The following is a 25,980-nucleotide window of genomic DNA, read 5'->3' as shown; positions in this document are numbered from 1 at the left end:
GCCTTCACTACTATCTTTGAAAGCAGATTCCAGAAAGAGATTCTTTTTCTGTAAGCCTTCATTGCAATCTTTGAAAGCAGATTCCAGAAAGAGATTATTTTTCTGTAAGCCTTCATTGCTATCTTTTAAAGCAGATTCCAGAAAGAGATTGTTTTTCTGTAAGCCTTCATTGCTATCTTTTAAAGCAGATTCCAGAAAGAGATTATTTTTCTATAAGCCCTCATTGCTATCTTTGAAAGCAGATTCCAGAAAGAGATTGTTTTTCTGTAAGCCTTCATTGCTATCTTTTATTTAAATTTTATTTATTTTATTTTACAATATCATTCAGTTCTACATATCAGCCACGGGTTCCCCTATTCTCCCCCCTCCCCCCTCTCCCCGTACCCCCAACTCACCACCCATTACCACCTCCTCCAGGGCAAATCCTCCGCTGAGGACTGCGATCAACCTGGTAGACTCAGTCCAGGCAGGTCCAGACCCTTCCTCCCAGACTGAGCCAAGTGTCCCTGCATAAGCTCCAGGTTTCAAACAGCCAACTCATGCAATGAGCACAGGACTTGGTCCCACTGCCTAGTTGCCTCCCAAACTGACCAAGCCAATCAACTTTCACCCCTATTCAGAAGGCCTGATCCAGCTGGGGGATCATAGTTCATGTGTTTCCATTCATTTGGCTATTTTTTTTCAATAATTGAGTAAAACCGAAATTTATTATAAGCCACAGTCGTCCTAGGGACGTCCATGCTATATATATAGCCTCCATGGTTCAATGTGTTGTGGTCTGATTGTTCTTTATTTTATATCTAGAATCCACTTATGAGTGAGTACATACCATGACTGTCTTTCTGGGTTTGGGTTACGTCTCTCAGGATGATTTTTTCTAGTTCCATCCATTTCCTGAAATTTTCATGATTTCATTGTTTTTCTCTGCTGAGTAGTACTCCATTGTGCATATGTACCATATTTTTTTCATACATTCTTCCGTTGATGGGCATCTAGGCTGTTTCCAGGTTCTGGCTATTACAAATAGTGTTGCTATGAACATAGCTGAGCATGTATCTTTATGGTATGAATCAGCATTCCGTGGGTATATGCCCAAGAGTGGGATGGCTGTGTCTTGAGGTGTTTCGATTCTTAATTTTCTGAGAAACTGCCATACTGATTTCCACAGTGGTTGTATATGTTTACATTCCCACCAACAGTGGAGGAGTTTTCCCTTTGCTCCACATCCTCTCCAACATTGACTGTCATTGATGTTTTTCGTAGCCATTCTGACAGGTGTAAGGTGGTATCTCAGAGTCGTTTTGATTTGCATTTCTCTGATGATTAATAATGTTGAATATTTCTTTAAATGTCTTTCAGTCATTTGTGATTCTTGTTTTGTGAATTCTCTGTTTAGCTCTTTAGTTCATTTTTTAATTGGACTGTTCAGTATTTTGATGTCTAGTTTCTTGAGTTCTTTATATACTGTGGAACTCAATCCTCTGTCAGATGTGGGCTTGGTGAAGAACTTTTCCCATTCTGTTGGCTGTCTTTTTGTCTTATTGTCTGTGTATTTTCCTGCAAAAGCTTCTCAATTTTGAGAGGTCCCATTTATAAATTATTGTGCTCAGGGTCTGTGCTGTTGGTGTTTTATTTAGGAAATGGTCTCCAGTGCCAATATGTTCAAGAGCGCTTCCTACTTTCTTTTCTATAAAGTTTAGTTTAACTGGATTTATGTTCAGGTCTTTGATCCACTTGGACTTGAGTTTTGTGCATGGTGACAGATATGGATCTATTTGTAATCTTTTACATATTGACTTCCAGTTATGACAGCACCATTTGTTGAAGATACTTTCTTTTTTCCATTGTATAGTTTTGGCTCCTTTGTCAAAAACCAGGTGTTCATATGTGCATGGATTAATGTCAGGGTCTTCAATTCGATTCCATTGGTCTGTATGTTGGTTTTTATACCAGTACCAAGCTGTTTTTATTACTATAGCTCTATAGTAGAGTTTGAGGCCAGGGATGGTGATGCCTCCAAAGGTTGCTTTATCATATAGGATTCTTTTCGCTATCCTCGGTCTTTTGTTTTTCCATATGAATTGAGTATTTTTCTTTCCAAGTCTGTGAAGAATTGTGTTGGGATTTTGATGGGGATTGCATTGAATAGATTGCTTTTGGTAAGATTGCCATTTTTACTATGTTAATCCTACCTATCCATGAGCATGGGAGATCCTTCCATTTTCTGATATCTTCTTCAATTTCTTTCTTTAGAGAAATCGAAGGTATATCCTTTTGTGTTAGGATGGAATGTTCTGTAGATATCTATTAAGTCCATTTGAGTCATAACATCTGGTAGGTCCTTTATTTCTTTGTTAAGTTTCAGTCTGGTAGATCTGTCTTTTGGTGAGAGTGGTGTGTTAAAATCTCCCACTACTAATGTGTGGGGTTTGATGTGCATTTTAAATTTTAGTAGTGTTTCTTTTATGAATGTGGGTGCTTTTATATTTGGAACATAAATGTTTAGAATTGAGACTTCATCTTGGAGAATTTTTCCCATGATAAATATGTAATATCCATCCTGAACTCTTTTGATTGATTTTAGTTTGAAGTCTATTTTATTAGATATTACGATAGCTACAGCAGCTTGTTTCTTAGGTCCATTTGCTTGGAAAGGTTTTTCCCAGTCCTTTACTCGGAGGTAGTGTCTGTCTTTGAAGTTAAGGTGTGTTTCTTGTATGCAGCAGATGGATGGGTCCTGTTTTCTTATCCATTCTGTTAGCCTGTATCTTTTTATAGGTGAGTTGAGACCATTGATATTAATGGATATTAGTGATCAGTGATTGTTAATTCCTGTTATTTTTTGTGGTTGTGTTGTGTGGTTTTTCGTTGGTGTATGTTGGTGTGGGATTATCTATTGCTTGATTTTTCATGGATGTGTTTAGCTTCTTTGGGTTGGATTTTCCTTTCTAGTGCATTCTGTAGGGCTGGGTTTGTGGACAGGTATTGATTTAATCTGGATTTATCCTGGAATATTTTGTTTACTCTGCCTATGGTGATTGAGAGTTTTGCTGGGTATAATAGTCTGGGTTGGCATCCATTGTCTCTTAGTGTCTGCATGAGATTTGTCCATGATCTTCTAGCTTTCATAGTCTCTATTGAGTAGTCTGGTTTTATTCTGATGGGTTTGCCTTTATATGTTACTTGGTCTTTTTCCTTTGTGGCTCTTAATATTTTTTTCTTTGTTCTGTGTGTTTAGTGTTTTGATTATTATGTGGCAAGGGGACTTTTTTTTGGATCCAGCCTATTCGGTGTTCTGTAAGCTTCTTGTATCTTCATAGGTATTTCTTTCTTTAGGTTAGGAAAGTTTTCTTCTATGATTTTGTTGAATATATTTTCTGTGCCTTTGAGTTGGTATTCTTCTCCTTCTTCTATCCCTATTATTCTTAGGTTAGGAAATTCCAAAAGTCCTGGATGTTTTGTGTTATGACTTTTTTGTCTTTAGTGTTTTCTTTGACTGAGGAATCTATTTTCTCTATTGTGTCTTCAGTGTCAGAGATTCTCTGTTCCATCTCTTGCAATCGGTTGGTTATGCTTGTTTCTGTAATTCCTGTTTGTTTAGTCAGGATTTCTATTTCCAACATTCCCTCAGCATGTGTTTTCTTTATTGTCTCAAATTCATTTTTCAGATCTTGGAATGTTTCTTTCATCTGTTTAATTGCTTTTTCTTGGTTTTCTTTGATTTCTTCCCATTTTTTGTTCGTTTTTTCTTCCATTTCTTTAATAGAGTTTTTTATTTCCTCTTTAATGGAGTTTTTCATTACCTCTTTAAGGGAATTTTTTATTTCTTCTTTAAGGGAATGTTTTATTTCTTTTTTCAGGGCCTCTATCATCTTCTTAAAGTTGTTTTTAGGGTTGATTTCTTCTGTTTCTTCTGTCTTGGTATGTTCAGGTCTTGCAGGTGTAGAATCACTTGGTTCTGATGTTGCCATATAGGTCTTTATGTTGTTGCCTGTATTTTTGCACTGGTGTCTACTCATCTCTTCCCCTACTCGGTGCAGGTGGTGTCTGTGTCTGAGAGTCCCTCCCTTGTTCTAATTTTTAGTCTTGATTCAGTAGGAGTTCTTGGTTAAATTGGTGCTATTGACTTGTTTCTTCAGGGGCAGCTGATCTCAGTCGGTGAAATATATACTTATGATTCTGGTGATCTGGTTTGGTGGCTGGGCAGCACCTTCTTCTGTGTTCCCAGGTCACGTTTTGTTCATTTGTCAACTCCTCAGCTGATCTTGTTTCTTCAGACTTCAAATTGTAGGCATCTGAGTCCTCTCCCAGATGGATTTCAGCTGAGCAGGGTAGTCCCACCAACACCTCCAAGATGTTGGGTTTCACAGGATCAGCAGCTGGACCCTGGGTTGTCCTCAGATGGAGTGTTCAGATTCATTCTGGTTCCATCCATGGAGATAGCTTCTTCCCCGGGTATTGATATTAGCGGTGTCCCTGCCTCTGCTTGTCGCCTTTGTGGTGCCGGTCTACCTTTGTGGGCCATTGCTGGGCCTGTATGTCCCTGCTGGCCACTGCTGGGTCTGTGTGTCTCTGCTGGCTGCCACCTCGGGCCTACCTGCTTCTGCTTGTCGATGCTGCCGTGGCCCGTCTACCTCTGTGGGCCAGATATTGGTGAAATTATTAAGGCCACTCCACATAGTTAAAAGGAAGATTTATTTAGTGGGTGACTTACAAATGAAGGGATAGGTAGATTGTGGGGGTCTGGGGAAGGTGAATCACAGTACAGCAGTGTTCTCTGGAGCTCTGCTCAGTCAGCCTCCACCGTCTAGGGTCCAGGAACAGAGCGCGCTCACTCATCCAGGTCTTGGGTCTCCAGAGGCCTCCCTTGGCCCTGCCTCATAGGCGTGATAGTTGCCAGAGTCTCAATGGGGTTTGGAACTTCAGGATCCAAGCTGGAATGGCTACCCACTACACTTTTCATTTTAGTAGTGACCATTCACTGCTTTTTTGTTTGGCCAGAAACTTCTGTTTGCTATAGGTGAAACAATTCTTACTAGAAACCTGTAATTTCAGCTTCTGTAAAATTTGGTCAGTTCCAGAAATAAAATCTTTTATTGAACGTGCATGAAAAGGGCAACCTGGAATGATTGCATAGACAAGATTATGGTGATGCTTCCTGTTCTATATAAGCTATGGAATGTTCATGATCAGGAATAGACATCCTTGAGCTGAAGCTAGAGTTTTTGTGTCCTGGCTAGTTTTATGTTCACTTCACACAGCATCAAGTCATCTGAATGGAGGGAAATTCAACTGAGAAATACCTCCATAAGATTCAGCTGCAATGTATTTTTTTAGTTAGTTCTGGGAATATTCAACCCATGGTTGTTAGTGCTCTCCCTTGGTTGCTGTTAATGGGGTCCATAAGAAAGCAGGTTGAGCAATGTCATGGAAATGAGCCAGTTTAGCAGCACCAATCTCATAACAAAAGAGTATCATTTTGAATTCCTTCTAAAAAATTGTTATTATCTGACACCAAGATGTGGTGGTTTGAAAGAGAATGGTCCCAAATATCACAGATTCTAAGGACTCCTCCACAAAACACTCAAACTATATCACTACTTTCCACAAGAAAGCATTGTACAAGATCCATGACTTTTTAAAATAACAGTGAAAATGTTGAAAAAAATAAGAAACTAATACTCTTAACAATAGGTTAAACTCTACTGGGCAGGGTCCTGAAAAAGGAAGTGAAATTAATTACAGTAAATATTTAAGACTTAAAGAAGCACCTAAAATGAACAACATGAACTGGGATGACACTCTGTAGATGTAACCAACTGTCTTATTAAATAAGAAACACAGAACCAATGTAAAAGAGAAAGCCAAGAGGTCAGAGCTCAGAGCTAAAATCTCACCCTTCCTCCTGCGGTGTCCCAGTTTCTTGAAAGAAAGCTATTTCCCAGTGTGTACATCGTTTCATAGTCATTCTGCCTTCTCATTGGTTGTAAACACAAACACGTGACTGCCTCATCACTGTCTGTATGTACAGCCCTCTAGGTCTTAAAGGCGTATGTCTCCAATGCTGGCTGTATGCCTGAACACACAGAGATCTATGGGATTAAAGGCATGCACCACCACTGCCACATTCTGTCTATGGCTCTAATAGCTCTGACCCCCGGGCAACTTTATTTATTAACATACAATCAACATCACATTTCAGTACAATTAGAATACCACCACAACACTCTCCAGCAATATACTCTTCACTGATTGACAAATTTAATATTATGAATATGATTAAATTAGCACAGAAAATCCATAGTAAAATTTTATCAAAATTCTAATTTCATTTCCTATTTTAAAAAGATGTTTCAAATTTATTTTACTTTTATTTTTGAGCGTATTACTTGCATGATTATCTGTGTACCTCATGCATTTGGGGTGCCTGTTGAAGCCAGGAGAGATTATTGGATTCCCTGGAACTGCAGTTACAGATGCTTGAGAGTGACATATAGGTGACAAGGTGGAATCTGTGTTCTTTGGAGGAACAACCAGTACTCTTAACAACTGATCTACATTGTGCCTCTCCCATTTTATGATCTTCTTATAAGTGAGAAGATTTTCCACAAAATCAATGGAATATTTATTTCTCACAGGCCTAATATCTTGTTTCTTCACCCATGACAATTAAGATTTGTTTCGTAGATAGGGTTTCTATTGTTATGAAGATACAAAATGACTTCAACAACTCCTATAAAGGAATATATTTAATGGGTGGTTGGTTTACACTTCAGAGGGTTATCCCATTATCCTTATGGTGCCATGAATGGTAGCAAGCAGACAGATAAAATACTGAATCTGTGAGTCCTCACATCTTTATACAATGGCAACAGAATGTGGTCTGAATCACTGGGAGTAACTTGATCATTTGTCAAATCACAAAGCCCACCCCAACAATGTCACACTTATTCCGACAAAGCCAATCCTACTCCAACAAAGTCTTACCTCTTAATATTACCACTCCATTTGTTGGGCATTTTGCTTCAAACCACCACAATTTGGTATCAGATAATAATAATTAGTTAGAAAGCAATTCAAAATGATACTCTTTTGTCATGGCATATTTTCTATAATGTTAGTTTCAATATTTCTCCAAAAAGAAATCCTGTGAAATATCAAAATAGTAGGTAAGATCAAATTTTATTCAACTTGTGGGGGCTAGTGTTTCTTAAAATTGATACTAAATATATTTTGAAAAGCCATATGAAAACCCACTAATTTAGATGCTTTCTAAAGTAAATAAAATAATTCAAATTGTATTATGACATATAGGGATGATCATGTTCCAACTAGAATTTATATGCTGTCAGTTAAAATCTATAGTATCAGGTATTAGTTTTCATCTTTTGAATAGCTGGCAAAAAGGATCCCATAGACACCCCAAAATATTACAGGCTGTTGTCAATGTTATTTGTTACTTTACACAACCTGATGATAAGGCCCTATTCCTGAAGACAGAAATTAACTTATATTATTCACCATGGAGAAACTGCACTGGTGTCTAACAAGAAGCTTCATCTCTAATGATTATCACTAACAGTACTGGAAGGTACTCTGCACACTACAGGAGGATAAAAGCAATCATAAATATCATATAAGTACAAATCCTGTGACCTATACAAGCGAACTACCTTCCAGATATATTAGTACTTTAATAGAAAAAATATTATGGGAATAGTTAACACCATTATTACTGGATTTAAATCCAATTCCATCAGATGGAACCCACATCTGACAATGATAATGAGGCCAAACTTGATCCTAGATTGGTCATGGACTTATAGGAAAATCTATAACAATTATTGAAACATGCCCTGACTGTGAAACCATTACCAAAGAAACACTCTTGGTCCCTAGAATCAGTCAGTGAAAGGAATATGCCCTAGCTTTCGAATTAGTGTGAAAATGCTAAGAAAAACCAGTAAAAGAAACTCAGTTTGCAGCACTATTTGTAATAGCCAGAACCTGGAAACAATCTAGATGCCCATCAACAGAAGAATGGATGAAAAAAATGTGGTACATATACACAATAGAGTACTACTTAGCAGAGAAAAACAATGAAAGCATGAAATTTGCAGGCAAATGGATGGAACTAGAAAAATTCATCCTGAGTGAGGTAACCCAAACCCAGAAAGACAGTCATGGTATCTACTCACACATAGGTGGATTCTAGATATAAAATAAAGAACAATCAGACCACAACACATAGAACCATAGAGGCTATATATATAGCATGGAGGTCCCTAGGATGACTGTGTCTTATAATAAATTTCAGTTTTCCTCAATTATTGAAAAATAGCTAAATGAATGGAAACACATGAACTATGAACCGAAGCCTGAGGGGCCCCCAGGTGGATCAGGCCCTCTGAATAGGTGAGACAACTGATTGGCTTGATCAGTTTGGGAGGCAACTAGGCAGTGGGACCAAGTCCTGTGCTCATTGAATGAGTTGGCTGTTTGTAACCTGGAGCTTATGCAGGGACACTTGGCTCAGTCTGGGAGGAAGGAACTGGACCTGCCTGGACTAAGTCTACCAGGTTGATCGCAGTCCTCGGGGGAGGACTTGTCCTGGAGGAGGTGGGAATGGGGGATAACCTGGTGGTAAGAGGAGGGCGTGGGAGGGGGGAGAATAGGGGAATCCATGGCTGATATGTAGAACTTAATGGTATTGTAAAAATAATATATATATATATATATATATATATATATATATATATATATATATATATGAAAACACAGTTTGGTTCTGATATCAAGGCCAACTCTGTCCCTAACCCACAAAACTAACCAATCCCTGAACAGAAAAAAACTAACCAATATTTGGTTGACTCCATGCCGAAGATATTCTATGTAAAGCACCCTGCATGTTCAATTGTGGGCTATTCTCTAAACCTTGTTAGAGGCAGCCACTCTACTGGACTACTCCTTCCCATATAAATTTCTTTCTCAAAAGAGTTTTAGATGTGAAGCTCTCAACTCACCCTTTCAGGCTGAGCTGTCCTAGAAGCTCCAGGCCTGACCCTCCTGAGCAGTCAGTGTACCTTCTCTTCCAGGGATGAACTGTCCTAGCAGCTACAGGCCTGCCTCTACTGAGCAGTCAGAATACCTTCCCTTCCAGGGCTGAGATGTCTCATTGCAGATCCAGCCATCAGAGCTGTCCTAGCAGCTCAAGGTATCTGGGAGACATTCCCCTCCAGGGATGATCTGTCCTAAGCAAGTCAAGGTATTTGGGATATCTCCAGGGCTGGGCTATCCTGTCAGCTTGAGGTATCCCAGATACCTCACCCTCTAGGGCTGAGCTTTCTCATTGCAGCTCCTGCTGTCAGGGTTGTCCTAGTTGTCATCTGACTCTCCAAATAGTTAAGATACTTTTCACCACATAGTTGCGAAATTTATAATTTGGTGCCAAAACCTGGGACCAAAACCACAGCGTTGCAAAAGTTGCTTACATTTTGGTGCCCCAAAACAGGACCAAACCCACAGATTTTCAAAACTTTTTTTTTTAACAATGAATCCATTCTACCTACGGCTTGTGAAAAAACACAGAGCCTGAGGATATCTGTTGATAGAATATATTCTACAGACATGACAGAGCAATACACCTTTGAGCACTCACCAATATATTTATACAAATGAACCACCATAATGGCACAGTTTTTACCCAAATAATGATAGGGGAAATTTTACATTGTCTTATCCATAGAGGAAAAAACAAACACAACAAAACAGGTCAATGAAGGTAGAATCAACTGCCTCAGGAGGGGAAATCCCATATTGGTTGTTCAGTTCCTAGTGCTCATCTAAGGATATATTCACATACAAACAGAATTAAATGGACTCTGTATGTTATGTAAATGTGTGATCATATCAATATAGCAGTGAAAATTAAAGAAGGAATCAGGAATATGGGAAAGAGAGGAAGGCAATGGAGGGGAAAAACGAGGCTGAGGTATATTGAAGGCACTATATTTATAAAAAGCAATCCCTACTTTAAAAAAAATGATTGTACATGACAGATTTTTTTCAGGGCAACATTTTTTATGGTCTCTAAATTTTTTGCACATTTGAAATCATTGAGAATGCTTAATTGTATTAGAAAATATTTTAAATAAGCCTTATTTCAATGTCTAAGTAGTTGTTATTGAGTTTCTGTTTTGGGGCCATGACCTCAGGCTCACAATTTTCTAGATCAATCTCTGATTAAGTTCACAGTTGCTTAATACAGCAACCTTTGACTGATTTCGGCAATCTGTATTTCTTCCTATCAGCAGCTCATTTTGTACAAACTTTGGGATGTTAATGATTCTTTGACTGCACTATAAATTTACCTCTCAGCATTTGCTTTAATCTGAACAGGTGAGTAATGCTGGAATTTTCACAGCACCAAGAAAGAATATTTTGGGATGTCAGCCTACTTTTGGTTTGAAGGAATACCTTTCCCTGCTATATTGTATAAAAGAGAAATTATTAAAGAAAGTCATGATAAGTTCGTGATCAGAGATGAAGACACTGTCATAGTGAGTTATCCTAAGTCAGGTAAGAACATCATTGAGAATGATCCTGAAGTGTCTGTGGAAGTTTTGGGCTTTAATCATCCTTAATTTAGGTGGTGAATGGAATGCTTTATATATCTCACGTGTTCAATTGCTTGTGGGCTTGAAGAGCTGTATCTGAGAGCATTTTAACTCAGAGGAAGAACTCTACCTAAGCAATGTAGTCAGAGGAGCATTGATACTGGGATCAATGACAGTGCTTCCTAAAGCAGATTGTGGCATTCGTTTCTCTCTGTGTGGAAGAGATATTGATGATAATAAACAGATAAAAGAGCATCAAGAAAAAAGGCATGAATGTAAGATTATGTGGAGGAGGAGACAACGTCAGGTAGAAGAATTACGATGGATCTTTTTCATGTAGAGGAAAGAGTCTCAAAACTCAAGGAACCAAGAAAGGCATCATGCTCATTGGGGGAGGAGTGTGATAGGAGGCAGAAGAAGTAAACATTGGTTAAATATTAGGTTGCTAACATCAAAGGGCAATAACATGGAAAATCTAAGGACAGTGGACTGCAGGAAAAGGATTCAGATAATAGCCCAGAGAATAATGCTAGAGAAACACTCATTGACAAATGAGCATATAATCACAAATACATTGTGTATGGTAAATAGAACAATGAAATTTATTTAAGCTAAAGTGAAGCAGTACCAATACATACAGTACAGGATGGATGCATCTTAATGAAACTGTATTATATAAAATGTTCCAATCTCTAGGACAGATACCATGACTGCATCCCTGACAAATATCCGGAATAGTTGAATTTACTGAAACAGAATGGTTCTTCAAATGAGTGTCAATAACTTTTCCTTCTTGTTCAGGAACTAATTGGCTGATTGAGATTGTCTGCTTGATTCAGACCAAGGGAAATCCCAAATGGATCCAATCTGTGCTTAACTGGGAACGCTCACCCTGGATAGAGACTAAAAAGGGACTTCCAATATTGATCAATACGGAAGGACCACGCCTCATGTCCTCCCACCTCCCTTTCCATCTTTTCCCCAAGTCTTTCTTCAGATCCAAGGCCAAGGTCAGTGTCCAGTGGTTGAAAAATCTTTGGCCAAATGCTCTTTGAACTTATTCTACTTTGTTGGGCCCTGGAACTCTGCCTGAAATGCATTCTGTGTAGAATCGAGAGGGAAGTTGGGATTTTCATGCACTAGGTGATGCTAATCTGTCCCCTCCTCAGACTATATCAGAGTACCAGGATATCCACCTCCTCTCAGTGATCCTGGGCAGATATAATGCAAAAAACTGTGTTATCACAGTAGGGCATTCAGGGAGTATACATACAGGTCAAGTAGAACTCAAACTCTAGTGTACAGTGGATATTACTGTTTTGTTGTCATCAAAGTCATTTAGCTAAAATTGGTTCTATATATAGCCGAAACCTAATAGGTGAATCACCCAAGCAGAGTTGCTCATAGGGGATGCAGCCTGAACAGGCACGAATGCTGTAATCTGGGAAATTGTTCAACAACCATGGCTTATCTGTATCCATTGTGTCTTGCTGTGTCTAGCTTTCCATTAAGACCAGTAGCCACAAAAATCACCGACATCAATGATAGAGGATATGCTAAGGTAATCAGAAATATCCAGGTTCTGACACATAATTTCTCATTGTTAATAAGAAAGTTTTGTGGAAATCCCCACACCTTAGAAACTATAACTATTTATGCTTAAACTCAAAGACAAATGTAGACAATAATGTCTCTTGAAACTATCACAGTGAAATTGTGATCATAAAGCTATATTTATGTGTCTTATATAGATTTAGAAAACTTGTGTCTGGAGAAATTAAGGCCCAAAAGATGAATTATATAGTAATGTCACAATGAGCATTGGGACAAAATATTTATTTCATCTCATTAATTTTTTTTAAATTATTTCTTCTGTTTTGAGATTATACTATAATTACATACTGTATTCCCCCTTCTTTGTCCTATCTCCAGGCTGACCATCATACCCCTCTTTTCTGTCTTTCAAATTTGTGTTTTTTCATTATTTGTTGTTACAGCTATATATGTATCTATGTAGTCCTAAGTACCTTGGTACAATCTGCTCAGTATGTACAATGTTACTTTTGTTATGTTTTCAGGGCTAAGAAATTGATATTGCCTAACCAATTGCTGTTGCTTTTCCCATTTCTTTCCATCTCAGCATTTTTTAGGTGCTCATGGGTCTTTGTGTTCACCATTTTGCAATGAAACGTTAGCTTTAAACTCTGCATAATGATTCTTTTGAGAGTTTTCTTTTATAGTTACAGTTACAGAAACCAATTAGTTTGTCATTATTAAGATAAATTTAGCACAGTATGCATTATTCAATGTATATAAAACATTCTTTCACAGTGGAAAGATAGTCTTTCACCCTGTAAAATATTGATCTTTACAAGTATTGAATCAATCTTGTCTTTTCACCGTTGCTGTTGGTTTTATTACAGTATTACTGGCCTCAGTCATTTTGCTGTTACATTTTTGTAAATCAAAATGATAAAAGAAGATTCTGTTAAATATAGACATTTTGCACTTGTTTTAGTTCAAATAAAAATAATAAATATTTTTGGAAACCTCATTGATACTTGATTGACTTTTCATATAAACTAAGCCAGATCAAATTGGTCTATGACTATATTGACATTCATTTACATGCTTTTCCATTTAAGGTGATCTATGTCATCAGAAATCCCAGAGATGTTCTTGTGTCTGGTTATTTTTTCCTACGTAACACAAAAATTATTGATAATCCAGAGTCACTAGGAACTTACATTGAATGGTTTCTCAACGGAAATGGTGAGTGTCCTGTTAAATATAGGTGTTGAGGGAGGCTCAGTTACATTTATGAAGACAAGGTGTGATATAGCTTAGGCTGGCCTTGAATTCTCTATGCAGATAGGGATTACCTGGAAGATCTGCTCTTCCTCCCTGTACTTCATGAGTTCTAAGACTATAAGCACTCACTTCAACATTCTGTTTATTTAATCATGGTATTCAACCCCCAAGTCATTTATGTTATCTAACTTGGTCACAACTCAAGCCTTTAGTATATTCTATAATTTTCTCTTGGTTCCATCTTATTCCTCTACACTCTACCAACTTGTTGATCCAAGGATCATTACCATCACAAACCTAATTGTGAAGTCTTCCTGTTCTCACAAGCCACTGCATAATGGCATAGCTACAGCTTGACCTATGACTAACCATCCTGGCAATATTTGGAGTAGCTAGGCTTTCTAGAACTAATGAAGATGATATACCTTGTGGTTCACAGAGGAACAGTGATAGCCACAACACTAAGACCTATTTCCTTCTCATCTTGAATATTTGAACATGATGACAGTACCAGATGTGAAGTCTTATCAATCAGAAAATGATTGGTTACTCTGATACCACAATTGCAGTTATTCCACCAGTGGGTGTATGTTGTATTGATGATTGAAGTATAGATATCAGTGTCCATAATTGAGTAATATTATTGACAAGAATCTCCCACTAGAATCCTACAGAGACCTTCTGTTACAATGAGGGCTATTCAGCAGAAATTTATATTTCAGCTATTCCCAATTTTCTTTCCATACTTTGTGTGACAAGACTATGAGATTGGCTTTAGGAATAGGGTCTTAGCTGGGCAGTCGTGGTGCACATCTTTAATCCCAGCACTCATGAGGCAGAGCCAGGTGGATCTCTGTGAGTTCAAGGCCAGCCTGGTCTACAGAGCAAGATCCAGGACAGGCACCAAAATTACACAGAGAAACCCTGTTTCCAAAGCCAAAAAAAGAGAAAAAGAAAGGAATAGGTCTTACCAACCAGTTTTTGTGGGCAATTGACAATAGTGACAATTGCCTACATTATTTGGATCCCCAGGCCCATTTTAGGCAACATTTTCTAGCGAGGTATCACAATAATAGCAATACAGCTTTCATTTTATAACCAATAACTTTTGTGGAACATTAGTATCTGCTCATGAAAGCTGCCTTGATTTAAACTCTTTAATAAATTTTTAAATGAGCTTACAAACTAATGGCATTTTCATATATTCTGGGTTTTGGTTAATTTACACACCCCATCTTTGAATCCACGCAATCAGTCTCATATTCCCTTCCTTTATATTGATACCATATGTGTCCTGGTGCTTCTCTCTCCTTAAGGTATCTCTTTTTTTCTACTCTTCTAATGGTTCTTTTCTGCCTTCCTCTCCTTTATATACACATCAAGGTAAACATGCTAAGAAATTGTCTAGAATCTAAATATGAGACAAAAGATGCAGTGCTTGTCTATCTGTGCTTGTGTCACCTCCTTAAGTATATTTTCAAATTCCAAATATTTTACTGAATTTTGTAATTTCATCTTTAAAGCTGAATGAAATTTTATTGTGTGTACATATCACAATCCCATCTATTTTCAGTTGATGGGCATCTAGGATAAAACTGTTCTGTAGCTGTTGTGAATAGAGCTGCAATTAGCACAACTGTTCAAGTACCTATGTAGTTGTATATATATAAGTCGATAGTAGTATATACCTATCTAGTTTGAGTATATACCTAAGATTTGATAGTTGGGTCGTATGGAATTTCTGTTTTCAGCCTTTTTAATGCTTCTCACAGTGATTTAAATAATGACTGTGCATTTTTCCGTCCCAACAGTGTTTTTCTTTCCCCACATTTTTTTGAAAATTAAAAAAAAATAAAAAGAAATAAATTTTATTATAAAGCAACTTGCACATAAATAAAAACCAGATTCACCAAAATTATGGAGACTCAAAGTCTATACAATTAAATGAATTTATATAGAGTTAGAATTGGTATGCAAAGAGAAGCTGGGAAACTTCATATTAAATGTTATACTTTCAATATTGCTTATATTTCATCCAGTTTTGGACCACAAAGTCACCAAATCCATGAGAAATTTAGAAAAAGAAAAACATTACCTATATTGTCATTCAACAGTCTTGTCCATTACTTGCATCTACTCCTTTGACATCCCTTTATATTTAAATTATCTTCTCTTTTCAAACATTTTCAACATGCACTTCAAACATTTATTTGTGTTTTTTTTTCCTTTTTTGTCTTTCTTGTTGTTTCTGAGACACATTTTCTCTCTGTTGCAACTCTGGCATTTTTTCTTTTAGAAAATGGTGGCCATTCTGACATAGATAAGATGGACTCCTAAGTAGTTTTGAGTTTTTATTTGTATTTCTTTGATAGCTAATGTTGATGAACACTTTCAAAATTCATATGAGGCATTCCATTTCTTTTATGGTATCCTTTATAGTTTCATACCACAGGTTTTGATTTGTTTCTCAATTTGTTCATCATTGGTATAGAGAAGAAACTATGTTTGGTTGATAATTTTGTACCTTGTTACTTTGTTAAAAGTCTTTATCAGATCTAAATGTTTTCTGCTAAACACTTTCAGTCTTGCACTGATAGAGTTGTATCACTTAAGAATAGGTACTTTGACTTGATTTTTTATTTGTACAGCTTTTTTTGTTCATTTATTTTTTTTCTATATTAGAATTTGGTAGTATAATAAATAAGAGTGGAGAAAATCAGTTCATTTTCTTCTTGCTTGTACTGGAAATATATTGGATTTCCCCCTACCTAGTGGAATGTAAGCTACAGTTTTCCTACATATGGCCATTACTATGTTGAAATATATTTCTTCTATTCTAAGTTCTTTGGCATTTTATACATGAGGGGATGATAAATTTTATCAAAAATTCTTTTCTTTATCTACACAGATTACAATGGGTTTTCTGTTCTTGAGTCCACTTACAATATTTAATTTATATTGATTGATGTTTGGGTATTGAACCAGTTCATTACTGAGTCTCTGGAGTAAAGTCAACTTGATCATGGTGAATGGATGTTTTGATATAGTGTGTATTTGTGTTTGTTTTTTGTGTCTGTGTGTGTGTGTGTGTAATTGTGCATGTACATATATATGCATATTGTGTGGGTCCATGTATATCCAAATGTGCAGGTTGACCATGTGGATTAAGGTGTTCATGTTTGGCAATAAACAACTTTACTTGTTCAACCATTTTACTATCCTTTGATAATTTCCTGAATATGTTAACAAACTATATTAATGAGAAACTTTGAATCTATGTGAATCATAGATCTTGGTCTATATGATTTTTTTGTTGTTGTTGAATATTTCTTTGTTCTTTGTATCAATATGATACTTCAAAAATACTTTGTTAATGAGCCTTATTTTCCTTCTTTTATGTAACAGTTCAATAATCTTTGTGTTCTCTGAAGGTCTGGAAAAATTCATCTGGTTTGAACATTTCTCTTTCTTTGAGATTTTTTTTTTATTACTTTTGCAACTCATTGTTGTTCTAGGCCTTACAGTATTTTTATAACACAATGTTTATTGATTCTTTTGAACTTCTCATCACACATATCAGTTCCACTCATTGCCCTGTCCTTTCAAATCTTCCATCCACCCTTATATCCTGACACCAAAAAGAAAATAAAAAATGATTTCACCTCTCACTTTGATAATTTCCTAGTGTCTATTCTTCCTGGGAGACTTTGCTTCTTCTTGTTCTAGAGCTTTCAGGTGTGCTGTTTAGTCACTAGTGTGAGATTTCTCCAACTTTTTATGTGGGCATATAGTGCTATGAATTTCCCTCTTAGCACTGCTTTCATAGTGTCCCATGAATTTGGGTATGTGGTGTCTTCATTTTCGTTGATCTCTAGGAAGTCTTTAATTTCTTTCTTTATTTTTTCCTTAACACATTGGTGATTCAGTTGAGCATTATTCAGTTTCCATGAGATTGTAGGTTTTCTGTAGTTTTTGTTGTTGTTGAAATCTAACTTTAAACCATGGTGGTCTGATAGAATGCAGAAGATTATTCCAATTGTTTTGTATTTGTTGAGATTTGCTTTGTGGCCAAGTATGTGGTCAATTTTAGAGAAAGTTCCATGGGGTGCTGAGAAGAAGGTGTATTCTTTAATGTAAACTTTAATAATTCTTTGAATTCACTGGTGCTTGTCAGAATGAATGATTGCCTTTTCATGACTTACTGTATTATCGTTTGCTGTTTCTCTTCCTTAGTTTATCCATGGTTATATGATATTTGTGCTGAAATGTGGTGACATTTTACTTTTGCATTAATAAATAAAGTTTGCCCTTAGATCAGGGAAAATAGAAAGCCATTTTAAGTAAACAAAGAAGTCTGGCAGTGGTAGAACATGCTCTTAATTCTATCACTTAGCAAGCAGGATCATTGTGTGTTCAAGGCCATACTAGAGAACAGAGCCTAGCATGGTGACACATGCCAGTAATCCCGGTACCAACCATAGAAGCCTGGAGGTCTGTACAGAGAGACAGAAAATGACTGAGATGTGTAGGAAGTGGAAGTGAGATATCTGGGCTAGGAGACCAATCAGATGGCAAACAGCAAGTAATATAAGACTGGGTAGATAGGAATTCACTCTCTTTGGAAGCTGCAGAGTTGGTGAGTTAAGGTTGGCTGGTGCTTTCCCTAGTTCCCTGATCTCTCTAAAGCTTTCACCCCTATATTTGGCTTCATGGTTTTTCTTTAATTAAACCATTTAGAAATATGTCTACATTTATCAAAAGTTTTGTCAATATTATTTATATGTTGAAGGAACAAACTATTTCATTGACTCTGTATTTGTTTCGTTGCTGCTGCTGTTTTCATTTCACTAACTTTTTTTTTTTTTTTAATGTCAGTGTTTTCATTCCAGCTACTAATTTTGATGTTTGATGTATTCCTTTTCCAAATCCCTAAAGTGATTCATTAGCTAATTCATTAGAAATCTCTTTGACATTATAATGTAGTTCATTTGAACCTTAAAACTCCCTCTTAGGGCATTTTTCATTGCATCCCGTAGGTTAAAGTATATTGTGGTATTTTTGTTTCATTCCATCTTTCAATTCTTGATTTTATCAAGGACTCATTCATCCTTAAGTTGCAAGTTGTTTACTCTCTGTGAGTTTGTTTATGTTCTGGAGTTTTTCTTATTTATTTATAGTCATTTTATACTTTTGAGTTAGAACATAAGTAATTGTTTCATTTCCCCTATGAAATTTAAGATGTTCTTTCTGACCTTGTATATGCCTATTTTACAGAAAGTTCCATGGACTTCTGAGAACATAGTGTATTCTTCAGTTTTTGGATACAATATTCCATAGATGTCTTTTAAGACCATTTTACCTGTGATGTCAGTTAATTCTATTTATTTTCTATTGGGACGAAGTGTTAACTATTGGAAATAAAAGTACTGAGATTCTTGCTTATGGCTTTACATCTAGTACTATTTTCTGTGCATAATTGGGTGAACCTGTGTTTGTAATTGTAGAGTTCTCCCCATAAATTGTTCCATTAAGCAGTAGGAAGTAATGTTTATCAGTGCTAAATAGACTTCAAGTCTATTATGTAAGATTAGATCAGCAACAGATCCCTGTTTTATAGCTCCATTTTTCCAGAATCTCTTTTTTCCATTATTTCATTGTAAGTATATAGCTGTCTTATATGATGAACTACAACAAACATAAACATCCTAGTACTTTTATCTAATGTCCTACACTGGGTCTTTGGATTAAGGAATTGGCGCCATTATTATTCAGTTACTCGTTTGTACCTGGAGTTTTCTTGTGTCCCGGCCTGCCGGTAGTCAGGGCAAATCTCTCCCACTAGTGTCCCCCAACTAAACACACAGAGACTTATATATTTACAAACTGTATGACCTAATGGCTCAGACTTCTTGCTAACTGTTCTTATATCTATAAATTAACCCATTTCTATAAATCTATACCTTGCCACGTGGCTTGTAGCTTACTGGTATTTTACATCCTGCTTCCCATAGCAGACTGGCAGCATCTCTCTGACTCAGCCTTCTTCCACCCAGCATTCTCCTCTCTCCTTGTCTGGCCTACACTATCCTTCCTGCCTAGCTACTGGCCAATCAGTGGTTTATTTATCAATCAATCCTAGCAACATATATTCACAGCATACAGGACATCTCACAGCACTTCAGCTACACTAGTGAACGATGTTTGTTGATTCCTCTCATTTTGATGATTTTACCAAGGTTATTGAGTTGTTTTCTTATTTAACTATTGGTCTAGTTTGTTTTATGGTCTCTGTGATAAAAACACTCTTGCCAGAAGCAATATAGGGGAAGAAATTGTTTATCTGACTTAAACTTTCAGATTGCAATTATCTATGGAAGAAGTCAGAGCAATTTCTCCAGAAGGAACTGAATCCGAAACCATTTTACTAATCTGCATGTTAACTTGTTCAGTGTCTTATGATCAGTTGTCTTTCTCATAAAATTCAGGCACAGCTACCTATGCTGTGGGCCCTAACACACCAATCATCAATCAGGACAACAACTCAGATACTTTGTTACCAGCCAATCTGATCTGTACAAACTCTTAAATGAGACTCTCTCAGATAATTCTAGGTTGAGTCAACTTAAACATTGAAGTTAGCTTGGTGTTTCTTTCTTGCCAGTTTCAATGTATTTTCTTTAATTATAATTTTATGAGGAAAATATACTTTGTGGTCTTGTATATATGCTGTTCTAAATTCCTCCTTTATCATACGTGGCATCTGTTTGAACAAAAAGCAACCTAGAGAAAAAAGGATTAATAGTTTTAAACTCCAAGTTACAGTTTATTTTTGATGAGAAGCCTAGGCAGGTAATTAAGACAGTGAGTTCACATACAAGAGTAGAGAGATAATAAATATGTTTGCTCTTGCCTTCTTGCCCTCAGTTAATATTCTCCTACCTTATGCTTTCCTGAACACAGCTGAGTAGAAAATGGGGCTGCCACAATAATCCTTCACCTTTTACATCATCAGTTAACAATCAGGACAATCTTTCATTGATATACCCACAGGCTTACGTGATCCAGATAATTCCTCATTAAAAATCTGTTCCACAGCAGTTACAGGTTTTTGCAAGTTAACAGTTGGTAATTTTAATGTAACACCTCTTAGATTTTTTCCCATAGAGTGACAAATATCATGGAATTCCCACTCATATCTTCTTCTTATATTATCTTTGTTCTTTTGAATTGTCCCACATCTTTCACCTTGCCTTCACACTGTGATATATTTTTCTTTTATTTTTTTCTTATTTATTGTGGTCTAGGGTACATGTGTGCATAAGTGTCTGTGTGGGTACACACATCTCACAGAACATTTGGAAGAACCTGAGAAAAACCTTGTGGAGTCAGTTGTCCATTTCTAATTTACATGGTTTACAGAGATTGAGGTCTGGTCATGAGGTTGATATGATAAGCAATTTGCCCAATGTTGTGTCATTATCCCACCATTCCTTTTTGTATCACTATTTAATTCATTTACAATATATTTGTTGTGGAGATCATTTTGTCCTACTTTATAATTTTCATTTTACAATATAACTTAGTATTTGAAATTATATTATCATAGGAGTTTGACAGATGGCTCTGGCCAAAAGACCATAATGCTTTTTAGAAGAAGGTACTTTGTTTCCCAGAACTCTCACAGAGTAGCTCTCTACTTCGTATAACTTAGCTTCAGGGGAAACCAACACTCTTACCTCTGTAGACACACACAAAGACTTGTACTCACATAAAAACACATAAACATACCAAAATAAAAATACAATAAACAATTTAAAATTTATTTCTTTAACTACAAGTTTCTAGAGATTTGTATATTCTCCTCATATACATGTTTAAAATCCCCAGTCTCTTTCTCCTTTTCCTGCTCTCTTTCCTCTTCCCGCATACCTCTCTCTCTCTCTACCAGTTCACTTTTACCTCACTATGGTCATTAATGTAATTATTAATGTGGTCATATAACCTTGATACATACCTTCATTTGATTTCACTCAACAGATTGCTTTATTGATGGTAATCTTCCTTTCTGTCATATTATGAGTTGCCATGCTTTACATATTTGTAACTGGAGCTTTCACACTTCCTCTGGATGTTTTCCAAGTGTCAAGTACATACTTGACAGGTTATTGAATATTAATCACCACTGACACTAAAATTTTGTGGTTGTTTGTTGTGGATACAGCCACTAGGTCTCAAAATTGATACCTATCTCTTCAAATGTAACAAATAATAAATTTATAGACTGAGTAGGATGATGTAAGTTTTATTTGGGTTGAGATGAATAGATCAAAAATGCAAGGCCATCTTTGTTTACATACCAAGTTTGAGGACAGCTTTGTGATGGGGGTAATGTCTTTCTGTATGCTGTGAATACTTGTTGCTCCAATTGGTTGATTAATAAAGCTATTTGGCCTATGACAAGGCAGCTTAGAAGCAGGCAGGAAATTCAAAGAGAGAGAGATAGGTAGAGATGCCAGCAAACTGTCCACGGAGCAACATGGATTGGGATACAGGTGAAGCCACAGATCATGTAAAGATACATAGATTAACATTTATGGAAAAACTTAAGATTATCTACCGAGAAAAACCTTGAGCCATGACCTTGCAGTTGTAATTAATATAAGCCTCTGTGTGTTTACATTGGGTCTAAGAGGCTGTAGGCTAGGCAGGACACATGAAAGCTTCAAGCTACATTTGGTGCCCAACATGTGGCAAGAGTTTCCACCCAAAACTTGAGAAAGCTTTTAAAAAAAGATTCTAAGAGGGGGCTAACAACAGCTTCCTAGTGTGTCTGTCAGGCCAACTGCAGCCTGGGGGTTGAGGATGGCAGGTTTGTTGCATGTGGGCTCGACCCATAGCATGGTAGATTGCCTCCAGAGTACACAGAGGCATGTCCATGCTGCACAGTGGATTTAGCTTTTGCTAGTACACAAAAGAAAAAATGAAGAGGCTTTGGGCTACACACTTCTGGATGGAAGCACAGACACACTGCAGCCTGGAGTCAGTGGACAGCATGGCTCCCAGAGACAGTGGTGAATTATCTCCACCATGTTGAAAAGCTGAGGTGGACAGAGTCAGCACCCAAGACTGACAATTCAGTACTAGCCACTGCAGTTTAATGCAATAATTTCACAGTGAGACAGATTCAAATGGAATAAACTGTAAAGAGTTTATACTGTGTGTGAAAATATACATAGGCTTGGAAGGGAGGAAAAGGAAAATAGAGAGTTATATAAAAAAGTTTTAAAAAGTAGTCTTTAAAGAGACAGTAAAAGTAATATAAAAGTTGAGCCACATAAACATGGAAATCATACACAGAATTTGGATTATATTGTCATTGGGATTTTTAACTGCAGAAAGACATTTGATTATATGGGGTTCCAAGTTAAACCAATATATGTATCTTAAAGGTATTTTGACTTCAAAATTTGCATATAAGGATATGTTGCTTTGAAATGAGGCTCTGCTTTTGTTTCTACAGAAAGTAAGAGACAGTGGATTTGTTCCATGTTAAGATGGTTCAGATTTGATCAAGTCAGACATCCTGAACTTTAACAGATGGTACCTATCAAGAAAGGTTATAACCAGGCTTCCCAGGACTTGAACATTATCTCAGATTTTCTTAGGATTCCCCTAAGATTACCAGCACCCTCAACCAGCATGGGCAGTATAAGAAGATACTCCCAAATTCCCAAAATATTGTTTATAAATGTTTAATTTTGTTTAAATCAGGTTGATTATAAATGCAATTTCTTTCTAAAGAGGAAAAGAGAATGTTATAGTTAGGATAGGATGAAAGGCTAGATTATTGTTTAAAAATATTTTACATTGCTATGGATTTTAGTTTATTAATATAAATTTAAAGTTAATTTTGTTATTCTGTATGTATATTTATACTCTTTTTGGAAGTATTCCGTTTGTGCAACTCATTAAATGTTGTGATGTATCATTAAGAAATACATATTCATAGTTAATCATCTATGATAATCAAACTTGTCATTTTAGTTAAGTTGTCTAGATATACATAGGTATATTTCAATTATGTACATAATCTTCAAACAGTTCAAAGACTAACATAATATTGCATTTAAAATGTTTTAAGAACTTTGACTTTCTGGACATTGAGACATGTCTGCTCCTGGCAGCACCAATCTACTTCTGAGAAGAAAATGGTCACTGAAGAAACTCATTATGAAGTTTGCTTTCTTTGCTGCAAAAGCTAGACACTGCACACAAAAAAATTGCCCTTGCCTTGACTGCTAGAAAATATGTTGTATAAAGTGGACATTCAGGACCCATAAAAGGTGACCACTGAACATTGCAAGATGAGATGGTTCTTCAGGTTTCTACTTAAGAGATGAGACTGTCAGACATTCCACAGGACACAGAGAGAAGTAACTGAGAGACACTAGGCTTGTAGACTGAATAAGCATGCTCTAAAGTTGCAGGCAACTGTCCAGGGAGCCAGCTCTCTCTGTCATTCTAGATTTTTGGAAGTTGCATACAATGTATTTCTTGTTTACTTAAGTAATATATCCTTCTGGGGTCTTTGATGTAGTTGTCTCTGTCATTCTAGATTTTTGGAAGTTGCATACAATGTATTTCTTGTTTACTTAAGTAATATATCCTTCTGGGGTCTTTGATGTAGTTGTAGACTAGATAATTCTAATTATAATTTTCCTTGGATATGATAAAATTACATATTAAACCTTAGACTCACAAATATAGGACAGATTGAATATTTTCTTTAATTTTACAAAATACAAATAGACTAGATATCATAACTGTAATTATTGCTTGATAACTCATTTGTTATTCATAATTTTAATGTGTTAAAGTTAAAACCTTCCTTTTGTTTAGACAGAAGAGGGGAAATGTCATTCTGTATGCTGTGAACATGTGTTGTTTTGATTGGTTGATAAATAAAGCCATTTGACTCAAGGCTGCTTAGAGGTAGGCTGGACATTAAAAGACAGAGACAGGAAGAAGGGAGAGAAGAGATGCCAGTGAGCCACCCTAGGAGCAACATGTAATGGGATGCACTTAAAGGCACAGAACCTGTGGAGACACACAAATTAATAGTTATGTATAAGATATAAAAGATAGCTAGCAAAAAGTTTAAGCCATGACCATGCAGTTAAAATTAATGTAAGCTTTGTGTGTTTACTTGGGAGATGCAAGTGGGAGAGATGTGTCCCTACTGCCAGCAGGTCAGGACACAGGAAATCTTCCAACTACAGCCTCGTTGGCATACACTTTGTAATTCTTGTTCCCAAACAAATACCTTTTAAAACAACTTCCAAAGCAGAAATGCTATTAATTATTATCAGTATTTCACACTGGCTTGTTGTTGGAGGGCTTCTCTCCAGGTTCCCCAAACCCCGCAGTCCCACAATCCACTTATAAAATAATCACTCAGACGCTTATATCACTTATAAACTGTATGGCCGTGGCAGGCTTCTTGCTAACTGTTCTTTTATCTTAAATTAACCCATTTTTATAAATCTCTACCTTGCCAGGTGGCTGGTGGCTTAACGGAGTCTTTACATACTGCTTGTCCTGGCGGTGGCTGCAGTGTCTCCCCCTCAGCCTCCCGCTTCCCAGAATTCTCCTCTCTCGTCCCACCTACTTCCTACTTGGCCACCTACTTCCTGCCTGGTCACTGGCCATCAGTGTTTTATTTATATAGAACGATATCCACAGCACTGGCTTATTTTTGGTGCACTACTAACATGTTTTTGGTTGTTTTTTTTTTTTTTTTTTTGGTTTTGAGACAGAATCTGTTGTATCGCAAGTTGACAAGAAATTCATTATGTAATTGAAAAATCACATTGAATCCCTGGTATTTGGGCTCTCCCTTCTTACTTTTGGCATTACATATATGTGACACAACATTTCACTTGGCTTCTAGCTTTTCCTTTTATGCATGTATGTACTTGTGTTTATGATGATGTGTATGCAAATGTGAGAATGTAGGTGTTCTTATGCTAAAGACATGATAATATCAGGTGTTGAACCTTGATTTCTACCTTGTTTGAGACAATCTCCTTCTTCTTTTACATCCCTGTGTGTGGCAAATTGGCAGGTGCTAAGCTTGTAGGCAATCTCCTGGCGCCACCTCTCATGCCATAGAAGGGGTACTAGGTATAAAAAAAACAGGCTGTATCACCATGTTTCAATGTTTTTTGAGGATCCAAACTCAGGTATTGTGACATACAAGGCAATTGATTTCCATTGAGCTATCATATGAGCCAAGCTTTCAATCTCCTTAAGTGACTTAATTCTCTCATATATTACACAATTGACTTTATCTCTACACATTCTGTGTATATCATTAATCACCACCAGGTGTCAATCAAATCTTAGATTCTCTGAATTCATGTATCCTACTTCTCTGGCACTGGCTTATGTATTACCTTCTCTCCTGACTTTATTCATTTGGTTCTTGAGATAATGAGGAACAATACAAGCCTGCAATGGAGGGTGAGGCATGAAGAGACAGCAAAATTAGACC

The 25,980-nt window shown here is 36.6% G+C and overlaps 1 protein-coding gene across 3 annotated transcripts in view; it reads left to right on the top strand.

The window, feature by feature from the left end:
- The first annotated feature begins 10,373 nt into the window (after window positions 1–10,373).
- LOC114685244 (probable alcohol sulfotransferase) overlaps window positions 10,374–25,980 on the top strand; it is a 35,480-nt gene continuing 19,873 nt past the window's right edge. For all 3 annotated transcript variants that reach the window (XR_005090717.1, XM_028859829.2, XM_037202073.1), the window contains exons 1-3: window positions 10,374–10,578; window positions 11,418–11,626; window positions 13,262–13,388. Coding sequence is in view for 2 of the 3 variants with exons in the window: in XM_028859829.2 (XP_028715662.1) it covers window positions 10,446–10,578; window positions 11,418–11,626; window positions 13,262–13,388 (469 nt within the window). In the remaining variant the exon portion in view is untranslated. The remainder of the gene's footprint in view (window positions 10,579–11,417; window positions 11,627–13,261; window positions 13,389–25,980) is intronic.

This window comes from Peromyscus leucopus, chromosome 1, assembly GCF_004664715.2.
Source record: "Peromyscus leucopus breed LL Stock chromosome 1, UCI_PerLeu_2.1, whole genome shotgun sequence".
In the NCBI taxonomy this organism is placed as follows: domain Eukaryota; kingdom Metazoa; phylum Chordata; class Mammalia; order Rodentia; family Cricetidae; genus Peromyscus; species Peromyscus leucopus.
Note: the sequence above shows the minus strand (reverse complement) of the source record. Positions and strands in the feature narration are given on the sequence as shown.